This window comes from Melanaphis sacchari, unplaced genomic scaffold (assembly GCF_002803265.2).
Source record: "Melanaphis sacchari strain LSU unplaced genomic scaffold, SCAv2.0 Contig28_pilon_pilon, whole genome shotgun sequence".
Taxonomy (NCBI): Eukaryota; Metazoa; Arthropoda; class Insecta; order Hemiptera; family Aphididae; genus Melanaphis; species Melanaphis sacchari.
Genome location: NW_020271162.1, coordinates 2,783,444 through 2,808,461, shown reverse-complemented (window position 1 = coordinate 2,808,461; position 25,018 = coordinate 2,783,444). Strand labels below are relative to the sequence as shown.

Genomic DNA, 25,018 nt, shown 5'->3' with positions numbered 1-25,018 from the left:
CATTTTTAATGAGCTATACGGTTTCAGAATTGATTGTTTTCGGTACGGTTCTAAGCCTTAAAAATATTTTAGATTACCTTGTTGGAATATAAACTAGGCATAGATACTGTAATGATGACAAATAATAATTATTGCCATATTTACTTTTTGTTTTATATTAACTGAATAAACTTAAATTTCTAAACTTGGAAAATTCACATCTTAAATGTTCATATGAATTATAAATGATTATACATTTATCTGATATAGTTATCGATTCATGATTAATTTTATCAATGATGAATAAGTAGGTTGTTATTTTTTTATGTGTGATAAATGCTATAAATTCAAAGTGATACATTTTTAAATTACAATATTTTACCATATTATTATACACGTATGTATGCTTATCAAATTTTCTCTAGATATATTATACCCTTTAATTAATGTAAATCTACGTTTGAAAAGTCTTTTGCAATATAATATAGGCTAGGTACTAGTTAGTATTATTATATATATATATATATTTTTTTTTTATGATTTAATTTCCTATTCTAATAATAATCAATTATTGTAAAAAAAAACTTTCAGACTTTACGAGACACAAGTAAAGAAAGTCATAAAAGTACAGTCAATGCTCCGAGCGTTCATTACAAAAAGGAAAATTGCACCACAGTTGATAAAACAACAATCTGGTAATGACGATGCGTTAATACAGTCTTGAATTCTTAAGCTAGTTTGTTGAAGTAACATACAATTTTATTACTTTTTTTTGTATTGTTATATTATTATTGTTATACTATTATAATCCATAGTTATTAAATTATTGTAGTAGATTCGCGTCATGTAGTGTTGTTTAGTTGGAAAAATAATACAAATAATAAAATAAAAACATATTCTCAAATAATTAACTTATATTTTTTTATATAGAGTATTTATATTAAGTATTGGAAAATTTCTTATATTATAACTATTTGTGTTGCCCATATTCAACTATCGTACCATAATAATTTACGTTATATAACGTATTACCCACATATTAATAACCGTATCATTAAATTTACGTAAAATTAAATTATTTCATACTGTAACTGTTAAAGGTATATATTTTTTCAAGGTAATTTTATTTATTTTTTGAGTCTTCTTAACTACAAATAGGTTAATTATTATATAAAAATAAAAACATGCTTGAAACATATACATGGAATGTTTTAAATTCAAAACTAGGTGGTCCTTGTAATGTGAACTGAAAGAATAGAAATTCAATTCTCACTAATGATTTCAAAGCATTTTGCAGCTCGCATATGTAAATATAATACATATTATATAGTAAAATAATTAATGCTTTTACACTAACTACAGTGTCCGAAGAGGGTCGTAAACAATAGCTCATTAAAAATTACTGTAATATTGTTAACTTACAATTTAATTGAATATCTAATCTTATTGGTCGAAATCCATTTTAAAATAAAACTATTTGCTTAGTTTGTTAAACACAGTAACCATCGAATTAGGATTGATTGTAAACAGGTAGTTGAAGTTCATTTTCTACATAATATAATAACAATAATTGTGATGATAAAAACGTTAAATCATTTCGTTTGATAAAGTTATATAACACTACTTTGAAAACTTTAAATTATCAAAAACTATACTCACAGCTCAAATAGTTAGAAGTATAAGCTGTCGAGGTACCTAGAATGTGGCGATTTAGTTAGAATATCATATACAACTATTGTAGTATAGTAACTATAAACACACCATAGAAATAAAACATTACACAGTAGTATCAAATGGTGCAATAGAATAAATCACTATTTACTATACTATAATAAATACGTATCCGGCACCAATGATTAAAAAAACATTTTTTTGAAAATAAAATAAAAAATACATAACAATACATACTCAATACTAATGATTTACCAATAACTTATATTTTATATATTATAGTTTTCCGGATCAATTAATATATTATTTTATATTTTTTTAGAGCCATTTAAAGGTCTTTATTTACTGTTTTTAATTATATAGAATTTCATAATTCAGAAACCACTAGTTCAAATTTTCATTAATGTTCATTAAGGTTTTCAAAAAAGTCAACTTCTGTAAAGTAAAATAAACAAGTTCTCATTTGGCAGAAAAAAATTGTTTTTGATAGTATGATCCTTAGCATATTAAAATCTTCGAAAATCGAAATTTGAAAAAAATCATTTTGTACCAAATAAAAAACTGTGAGTTTACTTAGTGAATCAGTCTATATGCTTTATGAATATTAAGTGGTTAACAAAATATTTTCAAAGGAACTACTTCTTTCTTGTCATTAAGTAACAGCGATAAGTTTTATACATCAGATTTCATATTGTTAAACCACAGATTAATGGCGGGTTGCACCAAATATTTACACAGAGATAAATTTGTTTAACTTCAGTTAAAATAAAATCTGTTGCATAAACCATGTTTTAAATGTAATCTGTTGTTAAAAATTTATTTTATCACCGGTTAAATTAGAAGATGATTTATGCAACAGACTTTATTTTAACTTCAGTTAAATTTTGTTATCCATGTTTTGTGATATGATATCAACTTGTATTACAGGTATCATTTATTTGATAATCAGTTTATTGGTAATAACCTGAATATAATTAAATATTAAACAACACTTTTAAATTTAACACATGTTAATTTAACAAATGTTAGTTTATCATTAGATTAAAATTTAACAGTGGAAAAATTAATTTACCGATAGATAACAACAAGTTTAAGCCTACGAAAAATTTAGTATAAATTAATCGTTACAAATCGCAATCGTTTTTGATATTCACATGAACGAATTGCGAGTTTCATAAAACATTATAATCGTAATAATAATAATAATAATAATACACGGCATGTACACATATACACAAATATGTTGTTTAATATTATATACTATTGTACACCAAGGCCGCTACTTGTGCACGACCAAAGGGGTACACGTCATGACGTTGATGACGATAACAAGCGCTTACGTTCGGAGGATTTGGTGCGGGACCCTCATGTTCGGGAGATTCCTGTTGTCATCGACGACGTCCGGGGTAGTTTCCTGCTACTCTGGACGAGTGGGCAGAGATTATTTCGCTTGCCCGCGGGGCACAGGGGGTGGCTTTTTAATTGCGCTTATCCTTTGAAGTCGACCAAACGGATCAAAGGTCTGGTCGGCACCGCCGAGGGGCCGCAAGCGCACAAAGAGGCTTTTACCCTCTCCGTAGCGACCACACAGCCATGTCCCAAAGCCCCGCATGGTCTGCTAACACACATACACACACAAATGCATATACACGCGTGCGCGCGCTTGTAAACATTAAATTACACAATCGCGGAGACGGAAATTTAAACGTGCGATCGGGTGAAACGCGACAAAAAAATCTCTTCGTCGCTTTCGAGTGTACACTAGCGCTTTTGACTCGCACACAGACACGCGTACAACAATGAAAACACGCAAAAGTGGTTTTTCGTTTTGAGCTCGTTTATTATGTTATGTATAGGTAGGTAGGTAGGTACACACAATATAATTGTATTATTAATGTACCGCTGGCCTCCATATCGGTTTCATTTATTTTATTTTATATACGACCAAAATAAATATTATACGTGCTTGGGATTCGCCGCAGGATCAGAGAAATCAATTAAATACACAATATGTCAGTTTTCCAATCACGATCTGTGGAAATGGAGGATAATAATATGTACATAGTATAATATCTGTCAGTGGAAAAAAAAATCGTTTGTCCCGATGGGAAAAAAAAAATACCTAGGTACGTTACTCAACGACGGACGAAATTCAATAATTGTTTATTTTATTTTCATTATTATTATTATTATTATTATTATTATTATTTATTTAATAAAAGGCTTCAACAAAAATGGTTTTTAGCTAGCATTGACATAAAATAGGTATTACGAATCTTACAACTTTTGGGTTACATTTATCGTGTGAAAACTGAAAAAATGTACATATTGCTCTAGTGCTCTCTTCTTTTAGGAATTGATGCAATAACGGAGGGTTCTTAAGGATTTTGCCGCCTTCGGTTTATTTATTAGTTGAATTGTAATATAATATAATAATTATTTTAACACCGTGAAATCCGACAGCTCTTTTTAGAACTGTTTTTGGAGAAAAGTAACTAAGTTATACATATGTTACCTAATAAATATTAATCAAATTGTAATTCAAATAAGCAGTTTTTACTTTTTACAATAAAATTATATATTAACGCACATAAACGTTGTCTTGATGTAATAAATAATTAATTCAGCAGCATGATTGTATATTTTTTATGTCATGTAATAAATATTATTTGTCGTGCTTTAGCAATATTAAGCGCTATTGGTCGTAAAACGATTTAAAACTTTTTATTTCTATAATCGAAATCTGAGAACCGACTACACGGTTTAGATTGATAATCTGCAGCTAAATCTACTAAAATATTACCGTACGCTTACACGAAATCCGATTTCACAAGTTTTGGAGTACAAACGGGCACCACTCTATCTGCTGTCTGTGGTCGACGTCAGCTCCCATATGGGTCAGTATAAATGCTTTTAATTGAGTAATAATTCGGTACTTGAATAGTTGTATGCATTTAAATCTTAGTCGCAGTTTTGTTGCCGTGTTTATTATTTTTTTTTTTGTTTTTTTTTTTTTTTTTTTTTAGTTTGCTTTCTCGATCTTCACAAATTCAAACGTAAATATATTGTACTCGATTCGAGTATAAATGCGATGGGTTCTACGATATTTAACTTATATCGGTTTCATCGTATATTACTTTGTTAATATTGATTGAGTGTGTAGAACGTTTTATACTTAATATTAATTGATCTAAGCTGCGTAATTTGAAATCAATTATTTCCTATGTTCGATTATCGTTTCTCGTGTAAATTGGTTCGATGTTTTTTTTTTAGTAATTTATATGTGAAACGTTAAATAAATATTAGTTCATAATATTGTCTTTTTTATAGATATTCCGCGACGTAAAATTTGAATGACTATGCAGATTATATTTTTATCTTTTTTATCTAAAACAAAACATACATTGAACCAGGCTCTCGATCAATTGGTTGATGCGCGGTTCAAACCCTCTATCGCCCTTTTTTGCATCTAGGTTATTAACACCTATTAGTTTTATTAAAATAAGTTTATTACTGCAAAACCCCGGAAGCATTACGTTTTATCAAAAACATATAATTAATAAAAACATTTTATATATTTAAAAGATTATGCTTTTTTTATTATACTATTTATTTTCATAACCACCTCCATGAAGAAATCCTGCACATGAGCCTACATTGAACAAGTATAATATTATGCATAGATGAATAATTTATTGATTTCCGTTTAGAGTGTTTTTATTTTCATTTTTAAATGTAATTAGTTTGAAAAGTTTTTTATAATAATTAACGCTGAGCATGATATTATACAATATATTTATATTAGTTTTGTTTTTGTTTACCCAACTACATAATACTACTGGATAGACATTCAAATATTTATGTATTCGGTTTCTCAGATTTTGATGTTAGTATGTGTGAATTTGGTATCGATTTTAACATAAAATAAACACTAATCTAATTTCAATGTGTTATTTGTATTCATTATTTGTAAATCTATTGTTTTTTTTTTATTAGTATTTTTGTTTTATTTATTGATCGAGAAAGCGTAGTTTTTAAAAACTTCCTGTGTTATAAAATAATCGAATGCATACCATTTATACCATTTACTGAAAATAGTGTAATGTATATTTCAGAAACTAAAATATAAATATAATGAAGATATAAAGCCTCGTGTAATATATTATAATAAGCCATATTTTATTAAAATTTTTACTATAGATGTTTTTAGATTTCTATACATATTCTGATAAACATTGACCCCTTTGTACTACACGCATCGTATTTCACTGTATAAATGTATCGTGTTATACAAATTTACATTTAAATAAAACGTTTATAGTGATGTGATATTATGATTTCACTATCGCATTCTGTTAATAATTTCTTTAAGCTCAAATAATTTACATGTTAAAATGATATGTACACTTCTAAAACACATTCACATATGTATATAACAAACATGCTCATTTTGTAGTTATTAAATATAATTAGGTAACTATAGTGGACATAGCTCCTTACTCATTAGTCATTACTCAGTAATAGGTAAATCGTATTTTTACATTTGAAGTTTTACTTTTGATTTTTGTAATGTAATCTATAATTGCGTGTTATTTGAAATTAATTAATTTATTTTATTTTAATGATAAATTATATTCAAATAAACTATGGTTTTCAGCGAATAAACGAAAATATTCAACGACTCACGAGGAAGCCGCTCTGGTAATACAAAAACGTGAGCATAAAATATTTAATATTATATTAGTAACTTTTCAATTGTAGGTATTGTATGTATTTTACACAGTCACTATTGTATTACATTTTACTATTATAATAGTTCACATCAAGAGGAAAGTAGTTATGCATAAATCTATAGGAGAATATAATAATATGGTGAAAGGGGGTGTTACCAATATGTTTTTGGAGGAACTGATGACTCAAATTCTCTTAAAGTATATGATTAATGTGACATTTGAAAACACGTTTTGTATCATATATGTTTAAGTTTTACATATAATATTTCCTAGTAAATATACGCTAATCAGTAATCACTAAGCAAGTGATTTGATCATGTATTCTGTCAGGTTACTGTGTTTTTGTTTATTTTTCATTTTTAGAAATAAATTACAAACATTAGAGCTTTAAAAAAATATTTTGTTTGATAAAACTATTTATATTTAAGTAGGTATTTATACATTTTTAAGATTTCTCTCGAAATAAGTATAAACACAAAAAGATAGTTCGTAATACAGTAATGACTGATGAGGCTAACTGTCTAATTGACGCACAGTTATACGCATAATATGTTAATTTTTTAAGATCTTCATATTGTTATATATAGTATATACCGACCACTTATAGAGAATGATTTTTACTTGTCGATAAATCATAGTCAATAACAGAGATCACTGAGATCAACCATATGTCTTAAAATATAGATTTATAATAATATAATTGATTAGACAAATTTGTTTTTGTTTCCGTTTAGATTATAAGGGATATCAAGTACGAAATAAAAACAGTTCAATACAATTCGGTAAGTACTAAGTTGATTTATAATATTAATGTTATATTTTTTTTTAAACAATATTATTTTCTGTTATAATTTTACTTATACAATAATGTATGGACATAATAATTTTGAAAAAAAAAATTGAGATATTTAAAACAAATGATAACATTTAATTCAATTTGTTTTTAATTTTTAAACAAAATATAATGCTAAGCAAATTTTTTGTTAGAAAAACTTGATGGCAAGGGACTTAAAAGAATGAAGAAGGTCTTCAATAAATGGAAAGGAAAATCAATTTATCAAATTGTGCTATTAGATCGTGCCAACAAACTTCAAGATGTTGTATACTTTTCGTTACAAGTAAGTTTTAGCACGTTAAGTTTATCTACGTACTATGATTTTTATTGATATTACCTATTAACTATCATATAAACTTTAATAAACGTAATTATTAAAAATAATTATTTCTAATGTAATAAATTTAAAAATAAATTAACATTATAATTAATAGTAAAAAGTTTTTTTTCAGCTTATGTACCGTCTCATTTACAATTTTAAAATGATAATTCACAAACCCTTCTTTTAAAACATAATATTAAGTTTAATAATATGTATTAATTAATACGGTAGCGGTAACTAAGTAAAACTTCTGTAAGCTATAGGTACTTAATTTATATTATTCTATAAAAACTTTAGCCTTTATTATATGCACCAATATTCGTCAAATTCGTGCCGTGGTCAACACGCCAGAACATTTGCCATTTTTAACCTAGTTATATTTTAACAATAAATTATATAATACGATAATATATTATATCTTGTAATATTTCACCATAGTAGCTATCTTTTTTTTACGAGTGGGTGTATCTATTTTTTTTTTTAATCCTCGAGAGCTTCTATAAAGTAGAATCTATAATCTGATTTTTTCCGAAACATTTGATTGACGTAATCATGTCAATTGATCCGTAAACACCTACGTTTCTCTAGCGGAACTCGGAAGCACACGACGTAATGTCATGATCTAACAAAATGTTTATCTGACATTAGTATTCAGTATCTACACATCGATAAAAGTGTTGTCTTCTCGGAAGCTCTCCACGGTTGGATTCCAATCGCCCTCAGCCGCTATGACTGATCGATGCCTATTCTAATTGTATATTATGTATAATATGCGTGGTCTAATATAGACTCGTCCACAGGTGCATTTGTACAACCAACACGCGATTAGTAGCTTGAACAACATTAACCACCGGCCGGTTATGCTGAGAAATGTGATGAGTACGACCAGCGTAAACGAATTCTTGGGCAGCAAGAGGTGTTATTTGTACAAGATACCGTTCCAATTGAATCAAATAGACACGGAAACTGATCAAAATATCTTGATAGACGAAAAGTAAGAAGTCTAATAACATAGTAATAATAATATTATAAAATATATAATGTCGTTTTATCGTCGTGTATCGTCTACAAATCACGAGATGCACTCGATATTTTTATGCAATCGAAACATTTTGAATCACTGTTAATTATTTAGATCGATTGACTGACGATTTATAACCTGAAAATTATAAGCATTATTACATATAGCTTTGCTAATTGCCACAATTTTCAAGAACATAATATTGTCAAAATTTTCATGTTTAAAATAAACATTTTTTTTTTTTTTAGTTTCAACACAAGACCTTATTTTTTCTCCTGAATATACGATATTTTTTTTATTTGGTAAGAAGTTTTTAAAAAGTTTCTTGACATTAAAACATTCAAATTTGCTTTTTGTTTAAATTCTACTAAAAGAAATAGTTTATTTTTATTTATCGAAAATTTTATGAAAACATAATATTATACGACTTTTTTTTTATTCTTATAAAAATGTTATAGGTATTACAATAAATCTAATTATTTTACATTTATTATTTATTTTAGATTACAAATTCGTCGTTGTTAATATGTTTATAATATGTATATGGAGTTAAAGTAACTGTGGCATACCTATATACATTATAATCAACATATTTTTTTAATATAATAAGTATTTACATTTTTTGTGATTGTTGTTTCAGTTTAACAAACAATATGGATGACTATAATTGGGATTCTCCTCTGAATCGTTTACCAGAATCTTGTACCGCGTTTAAAATTTTGAAACACTCATTTGCTATCCGAGGTAACATAATTTAGCCACACTTTATATAGACGATTATATCGTGTATAATAAATTATATAAAAAGAAATAAACAGATAGTTAGTCAATCACAATAAATTATAATATAGATTTAAAATAAAATAAAAAAAATCCATTTATTATGTGCTGTATATTGATTTAGTAAATAATATATATTTACTATAAATCAATAAACAACACATTTGTTTTTGTACAAAGCATGATATGTGCCATATACTATAACTATATGTTGTTTAATAAAATACAGATTTCACGCTGGTTAATAACAATAGTATTAATATATAAATAAGAAATATTTTAACCAAGTTTAATTTAAAGGCATTCCCTTTATTTGGATATTTTGTTGACAATATTAAATCCTACCTATTTCGATCAGTATTTCTTTGTTAATGCATTTAATAAATAAGGAAATAAATATAAAATAAACAAAGCTTTCAACGGTGTTTACTATACAATTATAATATAACAAATAATTGCATTTTCAAAATCCGTGAAATATAGAACATTCATATTTATGTTATGTATATATATATATATATATATATATTTATTTATTTTTTTTTGGATGAAATCGTTTTTTATTAAGTTATTTTTAATAGACCAAAGCGTTCAAGTAGATATCACTCAAGGAATACGACTTACCGATACCGATTACAGTAAATCACAATTTGTAAGCACAACTATAGTATTTTGTGTTGATTGGGAATATGTGTATGTATTTTAAATTAATTTGTTTTATTAGGAAAACAACCGAATGTATCAAAAAAAGGAAGAAAAACCAATAAGTCGACCTGTGAGTGACAATAAATATAGCATAAAAGAGAAAAATAATTCGAAAACGACCACTTCAGCGAATAAAACTTATACAAACAAGTTTGTAGTCCGATTATTTTTATTTATAATCTACTTTTAGAACTAGTCATATATCAAAATACATTTATGGATTATACTCGTATTAGGTTTATCAAATATCAATATTCCATAATCAATACATTAATGGCATAACTATTCTTGAAAGTATATTATATCTTTTATGAAAGTTAAATGCTTAAAAAACGAAATAGTAATTATTTTTTGCTAGACTAAATCAATTTTAACTGTGGTTTTAAATTTTCTTCGATTCATCATAAGGTATTGAATATTTAATGAATATGTTGATATGATAATGATAAAAATGTATAATAGTTTAGTAAAGTTAACCTTATAAACATTGATTGAAGATTTTATTATCATAAATGTTTTTTGTTTTTATGGTCAATTAAATCTAAATGATTATTTAATATGGTTACCTTCCGGTTTGACGGTACTCCAAAGTTCTAAGGATTATTATTAATTGAAAATTAAATTCAACGTTTTATTGGAGACTTTTATAATATTTCCCTGAAAACTACTTACCGAAAAAATGTAAAATAATATAATTTAAATTGTACTATATAATATGACATAGATATATAAAAAAAAAACTCAATAGCACTATATATTATATATTTAAACAACATTTTAAATACATAGATAGGCTATACAAGTATAAGCAACATTTTTTTTCTTTATACACCCAAAAAAAAAAGTCCAATAGACTTAATACATTGAACCAGTAAACGTTTTATCAAATTTTATTATGGCTTAAAATAAAACTGCGATTAATTAAGTTTGATTTTTTAGACCACTAGATAAATCAAATCCCGTTCTTGAACTTCAATCTAGAGGTAAACAATTCCAGTCGGATTACGCTGACGAGGATGATCCTCCTTACAATTTTCAGGTTAGCTATTTCATTAAAATACTTCTATAGCTAATTGAACTATTATTATCCATTTAAAATTCACTATCTATGTGATTCACAGGCAATTTTGAAAAAGACCAACTACAAACGACCGTCATTAGAAGGTCGTACTATACAGTTCTCGTCGGACAATTCCAACAGCGGTAAGATAACGGACAGAGCATACGCCGGAAGACGATCAGACTCAATAACACGAAATGAAGATTACAGTTATACGCCGATCGCAGATAACGTGAAACAGTCAAAAGACTACAAAAACGAATTGAACCATCAGTTGTCAAAAGCAACGAGAACTGAAATCATACCAGGGATTATGCTCGAGGGCTCTTCTTACGACCTTTAAACCACACCGTCGACGTCGCAATAAAATAACTATATATTCGGGTTAAATGGGTTACATGGATATATTTTCGCGTTCACCTTCTAGCTGCTAAATAGATAGTTAGATATAGTTATAGCTATGAAATAATTTAAATAGGCTTGCCATTCGTCCCGGTTTTGACAGCATGTCCCGGTATCCCGGAATCCTGGCCGGTCATTAATTTTATCCCGGTTATTAGAAACCGATCTAAAATAACTTTAACATAATATTATTTAATATCAAAACATGGAATAATATTGTACATAATATCATTACATCATTACATGATTATCGTACTATGTTATCTGTTTATTATTTCCATATACTAACTACTATTATTTACTAACATACTAAAAAAAAAAAACAAAAAGGTTATTTTAATATGATGTCCCGGTTTGGTGATTTTTAGATCTAGCAAATCTAAATTTAAAGCTATCTCTATTGCGAATTAACTAGATTAAATCTTAATGATATTCACGACGGATTGTTTTACTCACTTAACCGTTTAAATTTTAACCACATTATATACACTTATAATATTCCATAAATTTTAACGTTTAATATAAAACTATATTATAGAACATTTACCATGCACATTGTGACTAAAGGCTTCTTTAATTGAGAACTTGCACGTTTTGATCTGACATTTTAAAATGTTAAAATTGTTTATTTTTTTTTGTTTAGTTATAGCAATGAATAATAAAATAATACATATAAAACATTTTTTACAATTTTTATGATTTATCAGTACTTTTTGTTTTTTTAATAATCGACGCTGTAAGATCAAATATTTTTCTACGCAACTATGACGCCGTCTCCAATTCTAATCTTAGCGATCATAATTGAACATTTTACACATTTTTAAGAACAAAATGATGTAAAACTTATTGAGATTTGGTCTAATATTGTTGAAACTATATTGAACTTCAAATACTTAAAAAAAACCTATATTTTTATTTATCTTTAATAATTTCCAAATTTAAATTTTTTCTATTGTAAAATTATTTTCAATTACAAAAAAAAAACACGTATCATTATAAAATCAATACATTTATTACTTCACTCAAAATCTATTTATAAAAAAAAAATGTAAAATGCATTTTATTTTAAGTAGGTATATGGATTTACTGACTTAGTTTCGTATAACCAATAGAAAAAAATATATTAAATGCATAAAAAATCTAAACTTTATTGATAAAAACTAAAGCAATATTCGATCATTGTGTAAAACTTTTCTGTACTGATTAATTATCGTATCGAAATGGTGAATTAAGACAAGCAATAAAATTGGCAAAATGCCCATTTATAAAGGCATACAAAATTGAAATTTTCATATTCTATTTAGGCAGATAATTTGTGCACAATTATTATTGTAAATACTTACATCACAAAAACTCATTTAGCAGAAAGGGAGACAAAAACAATATTTTACCTTAGGTAAATAATATTAATACATATGTCTCAAAAACATAACTTAATGATTTCAATTTGAGATATCATAGAGATTTTCTTGAGCCAATAGTCTTGCGGTGAGTCTAAAATCATGTATTATAGCGTAAGACTTATTGCTACTTTATTGTTGAATTTTTTAAACTGAGATAGTGTAGCCGATTGATAATTCACCGTATGACACCGTGATAATAATTTACCAGTACTTAGTGCAGGCGTGATGAACTAGAAATTTTTCAAAGGCAAAGAAAAATATACCAAGGGCCACCAGAATAAGCGAAAAAAGGATTGTGGTGACTAACACAAATTTGTGTAATTAATGCACAATATAATATAATACAACTTATTATAGTTCAGATCAGTATTAAGACTTGGCTATTGAGTATCAATAGTATCATGATATTACATTTACAATTATTAGGGGATCCACCGCTCACCACCCAGCCGCCTATTTAAAAAAAAAAAATAAAAATCTCAAAAGCAATTGCCTCTGACCACCGCGCCATTGCTAGTACCTACAGAGTTACGGTATACGTACTGTACAATTATATTCGTTATCAATACGCATGTCCCAAAGGGTTAATAATATTATAAAAACATATTTTTACGTAAGTACACTGATATATTGTATACAATCGTCAATGGACGGGCACTCGCTTTGTACTTTTCTCGTCCGACCCGTAATCGCCGATGTCGTTTCGGGTGGTGTCGACGTGTGACATAATAATAATAATAATAATAATACACATACGTACCGTCTTAGGTACTACAGTTATATAACATAATATAATATATCGCGTACCTACCTGTGTACACACGTCCTGGCATTGTGTCCCTTTTCTCTGCGCGCGCGACCGGCCGTCGTGTGATGTCCTTATTACGTGGTACCACACGATGACGTACGTATAATAATATCATAATACATAGGTAATGCATTATTGGTATTGTACTATTTATATACGTATGCTCGGACGGACACAAAGTACACTCGCCCGTATGACATACAGGAACATCGCCGATTCCGACAAAGCGGCGTTTGTTCGAGCCCGAAACACGCAGACCATTTTGTTCGAGTCCGTAACGCACACAATTCATTCGGTACCACAGGATTATACGATTATATATTATTATTATTATGGTATGCCGTGTGTCTCTTACATCCGTTACACCGGCGAAATTAAAAAGGCCCAAACCCGTTGTTCAGGAGAAATTCACACATTATTGTACGCGTACATGATATTATTGCGTACACTGTCATATATTATACATTTTTATTGCGTTATAATAATAATATATTACGTACAATGCCGCACATGAATAATATAATGTAATAATATCATATAGAAGAAAAAATGCGTGATGTATAGTATATTATAAATGCATACAACGGATTGCTCGCCACCCGCGGTCATTGTGGAAATTACCGCATTTTTTTTTTTTTTTTTTTTTTACCAAAAGAAACCCGAAATCCGATCGGTAATCCCTCAAAGGTCAAAACATTGTATTATAGTAATATCAATACTACTCGGCGCCCATTGTATTATACGCGTATCGTGTTGACTAAAATCGAACGGCGCGTACATAATATATCAGACCGAAGGAACGTATAATCTTTCACAGAATTTCTTTATTTATCTCATTCACTCTTTTCCCCCCATCCTTTTCTCTATGAGAAGTATGTTTCGTTGTTTTTTTTTCTTTCTGACCTGGCTCCGGCGTTTAAGTCCCGTGTACACAATATATAATATTATATAATATAACAGATAATATATTACATATTTCACTCGTTTACGGTCAAACATTGTGACGGGACTTACGATCATCCCCGCAGCAGGTACCGCATAATATGTGCGTCAATGGCTCAAAATCGGAACACGGTTTTTCTTTAGACGCACTGTACCTGCACGACGCACTTGTTGTGTTATTATTATTATTACTATTACTATCACTATATCTGTAACACAATATGCAGCGCAGTACAATATAATTATTATTGGAGTCCGGACATTATTTATATATATATATATATATATATATAACTTTATTATAATAATATTGTGGAACGTGAGGTAACAATGAGTTTGATGCGTTCGTGTTGGACCACGTCTGAACATTAGAACGACTGACCGGTGAAATTGAAATATCGCCGGGTAAACAACATTTTCGACATTCGGCTGTACGTCGCGTCCGATACATCATAATATATAATATTACCATAATATTGTAATAGTATAATGTAAAATAATACTATGTTATGTGCTGGAGACTATGACGTATGTGTATGGTAGCATACGTGATATATGGTCGGCCATATATTACTATTATAGCGGTGCGTGTACGTCTAATATTAATCGTCTGCAGTGTGTTTATGTATGTACAAACAATGGGTGTAGATTTTCTACATGCGTGTACGAGGTTCAACTTCCGAAATCCAATAGATTTTTGAACAGTGTTTAATTCTATTTTCAAACATAATCATCTGTTTATGTTTATGTTTGCATGACAAATTGTACACTATATTTTATATTATAAGACATCGATCATTTTATCGTTGAATTCGTGTAGATGTTGAACCTATGTATTTTTTCCTGGATTAAAATATGTTCTTTTTTTACAAACTAGGCAATTATCATTTATACTATACATTTTTTCACAATGAACAAATTACAAAATATCTTTATTTTTTTTCTTACAAACTGACGAAGTGTAAAAATATTTTAGTAAACTCCGCCCTCTTCGCCCTTATTAAGATTGTCGTAGCTAAAAGTCGATTTATAAGAACACAAGTGCCAGTAAAAATGTCGTTGAGAATCAGAAATTAAGAGAAAGAATTAAAATTGAAAATATACATTTTATAATACTATGGTTTCCATATAAATGAATTTACCTACTATGTACCTATTAAATTTTTACATTTTATTTTACACTTATTTTCGTAAGTTATTATTTTTTTATACTGTAGATACTAACCGAACAAGATTAATTTATTAAATGCAAATATAATACGTAGATATAATTGATTTTTGAATAAAATATTAATCCTAATAATGTTAATGAATATAGGTACACTTTTAATTAAAATAAAATAAAAACATTAAATATTATAGGTATTATTAAATTCGCTATAGTATAATATAGTTCAAAAGTGGACATTAGTAAGTTAATTTCCTAATTAATTTAACAACTTAACCACCTAGATTAATCGTCTATTATAAATACTCAAGTTATTTCAGTTAGTTTAAATAGTTACAAGCACCCAGGGCCAGGTATCAATTAAAAATATGTTTTTACAAATTATTTATTAAAATATTATCGTTAAAATATGTTCTTTATTTAATCAATAACCACGCGGTAAATAATAATTAGGAATAAAAATAAACAAATATATATTTCTAGATTAGTAAATTAGTAGACACAAACATACTATAGTAATGTATTAAATAAAATAATAGAAAAATAATGGGTGCCTATAAATGCCAGTTAAAATTATACAAATATATTATAATTATTGTGGTTAAATCTTTTTTATTTAATTAGCAAACACGCGGTAGATAATGATTATAAATAAAATAAGTTTTGATTTTATTTATAATCATTATCTACCGCGTGTTTGCTAATTAAATAAAAAAGATTTAACCACAATAATTATAATGTATTTGTATAATTTTAACTGGCATTTATAGGCACCCATTATTTTTCTAAGCCACTGTAGTGTGCAATGAACATGCAATAAGACGAATATAATGAAATGTATTTAAACGATGTACTTAGATATTTAAAAATACCTAAATTATAGTTACATTTTAATTATTTTAGTTAACTTTACCGTCTTGTATATTTTTCATGATAATAGTACCTATATAAAGTTCAATGACAAAAAAAGCTTATTTTCAATGACAAAGGCGTGACCATTACGCATTTTCGAGGACCCTTGATACAGTACCTACTTTTTGTTATGTATTTTTTTTTTTTTTTTTATTATTATTATTATACACATTTCAATACGACAGTTCTCCACTCAGACATGTATGGTGCTCCTTTCTTTTTATTTAAATAAAAATGACCATACAAATGGTTTTTTAACCTATGCGAATAACTTTCTTTAAAGTTTAAAATTTTAAATGATTTAAATATAATAACATAAACAATATATTTATTTTTTATAAATTATTATTTATTTTGATAGGTACTACAAAAAGAGAATATCAACCATTTTTATGTTTTTAAATTAAAAAAAAAAATAAATTATATTTATTTATTATTAATTAAAAATAATGTTTACATTGTTATAAATTAATCGTTGCACACTGAATAATGTTGTACTGTTCATAACGGATTTTGTTGTATACACAATGTGACAAATTACACACCAAAATAGGAACTGTGGTTTGCAAGTGAAGACACTACCTACCATAAAAAACAACTTAAAAACTTTATGATATTTCCGTCTGCATAATATAAAGTATTAATTATAATATGACCTCTTAACTATTCGTATTATATTATTAAATATCCAAAATACTGCTCAAAAATAAAATAAATACATCAAAAGTTATGATCACGCACTCTTGTTAGAGCACTTAATCTTAATGTATATTTACATTAATTTTACTAGAACGAAAAAACGTTTAAAACACCTAATATAAAATATAATAGCTAAACGATGTAACTAAACTCTAAAAACATAATCATTAGAGCTTGGAAAATTATGATATTCCATTTATATTTAGAGAACTTCTTTTACTATAATACTTTCGTAATTAAAAATGTGTTTTAAGATTTTTAATTTTTAGTCAGCATACACTTTTTATGATAATTGATTTTTTTTGTACCTGATTGAAATTAAATATTAAAACTATTAATTTGACTAAATATTCATTTCTTTATTTTTGCATTTTTTCCTGTTAATCATTAATTAATAATAATTTTTAGGTTATCAATCTTTAAGACCTATTAATCATCCTTTATTTCCTCCCCCACCACCACTGTACTAGCAAAGTACCGTCGGCTATAATCGAGCTCACATGTGTGGGCTATAAAGAAACCTTTTAAAAATAAACGCTTCAAAATTATAATTTATAATAATTATTAATTGGGTTTTACCTCCCTAAATAATTATTTATAGACGCTAATCGTTTTATATATACCGATAGTGCTTTAAGCACTGATCAAAGTTTCATATCACTAATTTATCTAAACTTTAAAATTAAATTGTACATCGTTATTAATTTAAAGTTCGAGTTCAATATTATCAATTTATTTTATATATAGCTTATATACACACATATATTGTTAATGTTTCAAAAAGAGAATGTTCGTACCTAATAATTATAGTGTTTACTGTTTATACTTTATAGCTTTAAAATAAATGTTTCTGAGGGAAATACCTATCTTCTGTTACTGAAATACGTAAAGGGTACAGCATGTCTATTATTTACTGGCATCAATAGCATTTCTAAAATGTGTGTTTTAATTTTTTAAACGTAAAGAGAAGCAATATGAATGTATTGATTTTACAATAATGAGCATTTCTTTGTCTTTCTCCACATTTTGGAGCTGTAAACATTTTTCAGTCTTCAACATCAATACATTTTTTTTTTTTTTTTTGTGATAAAATTAATCTAGTTATTATTTTGAGGGATCAAAAGTAAAAATTCCTTGTACTTATCTAAATAAGTAGGAAAACTAACAAAATCAAAGAAAACCTGAAATTAGCTTTCGTTAATATTTAAATGGTATATAAATGGTATATTTATTTAAAATTTATATATATAAATATATAGATTTTAAATAATTTTTTTTTTTTTTTGTACTAGTTATAGACAGTTTTTTTTTCAATAAATGGCGATAAAAATATTTGTGTTCAGTCAAAAAGCTTGAAAATAAAATATTCCTTATTATTACTCCATATTGAGAATTAAAAATAAAAATATATAATCTTTTTTTTTGAAGCATATGAAGTTTACATTTTCACAGACTTGGATATTACAAGTAAAACGACGATTTTTCATCAAACGAATTTATTTATGTTTTATATATCTAAATATACAATGATAAAAGATGATTAATTGAAAGTTTCTACTTCCTACTATTTAAATTATTATCAAAATTGAAACGTAATTCTAAAACTATATTTTGATTATAACTAAAACGTTTATTTTTTTATAGTTAATAACACTGTTGTCGTCTCCTTATTCTTGATATTTACTGGTACCGCATGTTTTGAAACGTTATCGGTTAAATATACGTTTTTTCTTAACCCTCATCAGTGTATAATAGACTTTATATATATATAATTATGCGCATAAAAGTGTAAGTATTTTCTGACGTGAACTAGTGGCGCTAGCTCTAAAATCAAGGGGAAAAAACTACTTTAGTCGAAACCCGCTCAATTCGTGTCTATCGGGCAACAAATAATACGTATACGAATCTGCAGGACTTCAAAACATACGATTCGATGTCCGTTTGTCATATCATTGTAATATAATACGTCATATTATGCGTTATTATAATCTATACACGGACATTCCACGGGTTTTGTTCTCTTTCGGGGACGCATAAGGAATCTCATAATATAACAATATCCGTATAATATTATAATATAATAGCGCAGCACGAAATTCTATCGTGACTTACAATGCGTAATGCGTTATGTAAGTATATAAATAGATAGGTTATTATATATCACGCGTGTATGTACAGAGGTACCTAATACCTACCTAATACCTATACGTTGCCATAACGCCAAGTCGAACGTTATATTTATTGCATTGCGTACCCATGTAATATTATGTATTATGATGAAGTATGCCGTCCGTGTGTCACGTTTATAATATTGTAATATTATATACATATAGACACACTATAATATATCAACGCGTATGATAGTTCGTCCCTGCGAACAGTCCTCGGGTCGCCGTACGCGGCACGTACCTTTTCACGTATATATATAGTGTAGTGTGTCGTATTACGATGACCGTCTTGTAAACGGATCATAATATTATTATGTGCTGGTGACGCCGACGCTGTCAACACAACAACTGTGCGCAGACCTATCTATAGCTATACATAATAATAAATGTATTATAACAGGCATGAACGATCGCCGCGAAACAAAACCATATCGTCCAATAGGTACGTATAACACATAGAACGGTACACGCCGTCTATACAGAGTACGACTGCGTGCAACGAATTTTACGTTATTATATTATAAGTTATAATATATATATTATTATATTTTATTTACGTGCGAACGTTCCGCCAAAGCAGCAGGTAAAGTCGGTAAAACTGTCGGATTAGCAGCGCCCCATCGCAACACTCATATCTATATTGTCTGCCCGTTATTATTATTTTCGGGTGTTGTTACCTTCGGCGTTGACTTGGTCGCGCGTATTTGGCTCTGTGTAGGCGGCACGAGTAAACTTTGATCCCATTGTGTCACGTGGTGTTGGGGGGAACGGTAACGGATTTAGTAATATAAACGTTTCACAGCGCGGCATCCTCGTCATATATCATGTGCGCCGTGTATTATCATCGTTGCGGTCTTGTGTCGACTTAAAGTATTTTATGATATTATATATTACAACGAGCTCAATGCGCCGCACACACACACACACACACACACACACACATCACGCGTCAAACCGATCGAATGATATAATAATAATAATAATCCGTGGTGTACGTATGTAGGAATGTGTTGTGCATGCGGGCGTAGGTAAGAAATATTTTTGGAGGGGGTTTCGGACTAAGTCTATATTCGTTTAATTAACATTATAAAACATTAAAATTAAATATGATTAATTCATTCTGTTTTATCTTTATTTTCGGGGGGTGTTTGAACACCCAACCCTTTTCCTCAATATCACCATCGTCAAATGCCAGGCCCTGTAAAAAGTTCTTACTTCTAGGTTCCCATCAAAAAGTACTAAAGTTGATTCGTAACAACGTGATTTTCAGTGTCGGGTTATAATCAATACGATTATACTCCTTTTTAGCAATTTTTTTTTTTTTTTTTCATTAATTTTGGATGATAAATTGTATATTTACATTGTATTTTAAGAACATAATAATTATTAAATTAATTGATTTAAATATAGGTACTAAGATTGTCAAAAAAAGCCATAGGTACCAGTTAAGAAATATAGGTATAATAATAAATTAATGACTTATAATGAAACAAAGTACCAATATGAATACGAATAAAATCTTCATTTAAAATTATGATTTTTAAATTAGTACTTCATATTAATTATATAGGTGTCTACACGGCTAGGTAAACATATTAAATGTCTGTAGAACCATACTTATTGGCCCAATCCACAAAAGTTATAATTTCATTCCACGTCCATTTTTACCTCTTAATTAATGAAATGATAACGAGTAATGAACTAATGACTAAACGATTTATGTACTACTATCTAGTGCATCGGTCGCCAACCTTTTAGACCTCACGGACCAATAAATTCATAACTCTAAATTCTACGGACCACTTCTGTATACTCATAAGTCTTAAATACCAAATTAAAAAAAAAAAAACAGATCAACGCATATTTTAAAATATATCAATAAAGGGTTTTTTTGTTTATAGCAAAAACTATTTAATTAAGTTTAATTTTTATTGATTACAAAAAAAAAAAAAAAACAAAAATAAAAGTTAAAATGAAAACTGGATTCGAATCATTGGTGTTCTTAGAACGTATTGCGATAACGATATTATTAAGTCTATTTATTTTGTAACATTCAATAATAATAACAATATTATCACTCGTTTATTCTTATTTGTCGTAAACTGAACCTACATACAGCGATATTATACAATACTTTTGTTTATTACTATTATAAACACAACACTGCAAATAATGTTCAAATTTTTCTGTGGACCACTAAATTCTTACCATGGAAGACTACTAGTGGTCCGCGGACCAGCGGTTGGTGATTGCTGATCTAGTGAATATATTTTTTATTTTTTTTTTAAAGGTCGGATCAGACGAGCCAGTTAGGAAACATAATTTTTTGATACATTTTCAAGTAAAACGCGACTTAATTTTTTTGCGAATCGGGCCGGTATGGTTCACCTCCTTTACACTTCGGTAAAATGCACTTTTATTTATAAATATTTTATAATAGCACATTTTTATCGCTAACTTTATTTAACGTTCTTCAATTTTTGCTCTTCGATGAATTTTTTATTAATTGTACTCGTATTTTTTACCTATAGATATGGTTTTAAGTAATTTTTATTTATTTATAATATGTTACATTAAAAGTTGAGTTTATATAACGTTTTAATACTCATAAACAGTATTCAACTTCCTATTTTTTCTTAACTTTTTAAAATAAACACTATATAGACAACAATAAATTGTAACAATTACTCAACTAAATTTAAGTTTTATTGGAGAAGGTTGCAATAATTAGACATTTCAATTATTCAGCTCACAACTTTTCCACTTTAAAAATATTAAATGAAAAATGTTTCATGTAGCAAATTTTGGTAGGTACTTATCTATTAACTTTAAAAAATCAATCTTAATACTTTCTTTTATTTAAGCTCCATCAATTAGGTGCCCACAGTGACATACTCAGTCTTAACTTGGTTATTACTGACAATGTGACATTCACTTAAGCCACAATCTACCAGCCACTATAAAACAATTAATCAATTAAGTACATGACTACTACTGATGTCATTTGAGAGCAAAATATTTAGAATCATCTGCGATTAAGTATATAACAATAAATTGGGTTGCCGGCATAGAAGATCCATGAGTTGACAAGAGCACTGAGGATAATTAATGAAATTACAAAGGAACAATGGTTTTGGCACATGATGAGTATGTAAAAATCAGAGAACTCAAAAGTTGCAGTACAGTGGAAACCAACAAGAAAAAGATTAAGTAGACGTCTGAAGGGGCAATAGATAATTAGAATATAGTAGGAATTGGAGAAATAGGTATTAGGGATAACAAATTGGGAAAAAAACTGTAAACAGTGGCGATGAGTTGGAAGAGGCGACAGTAGAAGCAAAGATTCTTAAACTGTTGTGATGCTAAGAGGAGATGAGAGAGAAAGAGATTAAGGTATACATGGAAAAGAGAAAAATTCAAATATTATACATAATCCACTTCTACTAGTGTATAGCAGATGACATAGAATATATACATACAATTTAAAGTGTGATTTATTATGGAATAACAAGTGTAATATATTAGTGACACATACTTAAAAATCTTAAGTAATGTGTTGGGTATTCAATTTTTTCTTGTCTTAATAGATTAAAATTCTAAATCAATACAATATTTCTTACATAATAATATAAATAATAATAATAATAATAACTATTATAATAATATTGTTAATGGTAAACAAATAAGCACAATTCCCACACAAACAAGCTACTTAATAACAACACTTTTAACAATCTTTGTTCATTAAAAGTATAGCAATGGCATAGATATATTTATTTATATATAGAGATATTTTTGAATTTTATAATCGAATCATACTGTGGGCATTTACAATGTTGTTATACGACTTATTTTAGAAAGTTTATCATTCAAATTTAGTTTATTTATAAAACCTATAAAATATTTGTTTGAAAAATGAAACTAAGGATATAGTTATATCACATATATCAAACACTATCAATCAATGCAGTTATATAAATTTTTAGGAGTTGTGCTATTATGATACCATTATACTCATCAATAACAATTTAATATTTGATTAATGATTATTATAACATGAAAACCATATGAAATGGATCTTAATCATATAATATATATTATATATAACAATTAAAAAATCGAACATAAAAAGATTGCCACAATACTATTATGTTCAAAAAAAAAAATATATCTTTAAAACTATTAAATATCTACACTATTTTGTTTAATTAAACAAAATGGAGTAAATTTGAAGTGGTTATAGATCTATAAAGAAATCAACCTATAGCAAAGAAAACAAGTGGGCAAACATTGATAGAAAAAGATAGGATATACTTTAGGTCCTACCAACGAGTTACAAAAATTAGAGGTATGCGCAGGTTACCCTATTATAACAAAAATGTTGACACTAGTAACTTATAAGCAAAGTATATCGGATGCACAATCTACATATACAATGTCAAAAAGAGTGATATATTAATATTGTTTACTTATTTACTAACAACATGAAATAAATACATAACATAGATAACAGTTTAATTTAATTTTAGATTAAAATAAATTGAATTTCTTACAAAATTTAAAGATAAAACTTAATCTGTGCTTATTCATTGTTAATAATTAAAAATTACTTAATATATATATATAAAAAAAAAATATTCTGTGTAATAAGATTAAAAATTGTGAACAATATTTGTATTTAATTTTGAAATATTAGATAAAATAAAATATATTTAACAATAAGAAATAAAGAGATACAATAGACACATAATAGTTTATGTTAAAAACATTTACTAATGGAGAATATTGTTGAGTTGTGTAAAAAAAATCCAAAAATACATGAATGCTGTTTTATCAGTTAATTAAAATAACATTTTTAAAAACCGAAAAATGTCCACAATTTAAAATTTGTTAACAGATTATATCAATTTAATATTCATGTAAAACAATTATTTTTAAAATGAATGATTTAATAGTTGAATAAAAATAATAATTGTAACAATGTCAGTTTTTACTGTTAAAAAATCATTTAATTTTATAAATAACTTCTTATACTTTAATAGTTTTACTAAGTTTTGTCTAAATAGTATTGGTTTTCATTTAAATTCCATATTATGTGGAATGAAATTCAGTAAACATATTATAATAATGATTAATTTAAATGACACATACATTTTATACTATAATTTAAAAAAAAAAAAAAAAAAAAAAAAAAAAAAAAAAAAAAAAAAAATTAAAAAAAAAAATTAAAAAAAAAAAAAAAAAAAAAACGAATATGAGATCTATAATACAACTACACAATAATATAACTCGAATTAAATAGAACAAAAATAATAATAAACTAATATGTTATTGAAATTTAAAAAATATTATAAAGATGACAGAACTTAAAATGTAAAAATAAAATTGAAACAAAATTCATGTCTAAATA

At 27.2% G+C, this 25,018-nt stretch overlaps 1 protein-coding gene across 1 annotated transcript in view; it reads left to right on the top strand.

The window, feature by feature from the left end:
* Window positions 1–12,099, top strand: part of LOC112595591 (neither inactivation nor afterpotential protein C) — a 44,928-nt gene extending 32,829 nt beyond the window's left edge. The window contains exons 19-28 of the mRNA XM_025340855.1: window positions 571–674; window positions 6,308–6,364; window positions 7,118–7,165; window positions 7,371–7,501; window positions 8,341–8,534; window positions 9,202–9,305; window positions 9,923–9,993; window positions 10,066–10,196; window positions 10,986–11,085; window positions 11,168–12,099. Coding sequence (XP_025196640.1) covers window positions 571–674; window positions 6,308–6,364; window positions 7,118–7,165; window positions 7,371–7,501; window positions 8,341–8,534; window positions 9,202–9,305; window positions 9,923–9,993; window positions 10,066–10,196; window positions 10,986–11,085; window positions 11,168–11,449 — 1,222 coding nt within the window. The 3' untranslated portion in view covers window positions 11,450–12,099. The remainder of the gene's footprint in view (window positions 1–570; window positions 675–6,307; window positions 6,365–7,117; window positions 7,166–7,370; window positions 7,502–8,340; window positions 8,535–9,201; window positions 9,306–9,922; window positions 9,994–10,065; window positions 10,197–10,985; window positions 11,086–11,167) is intronic.
* Window positions 12,100–25,018: the final 12,919 nt, after the last annotated feature.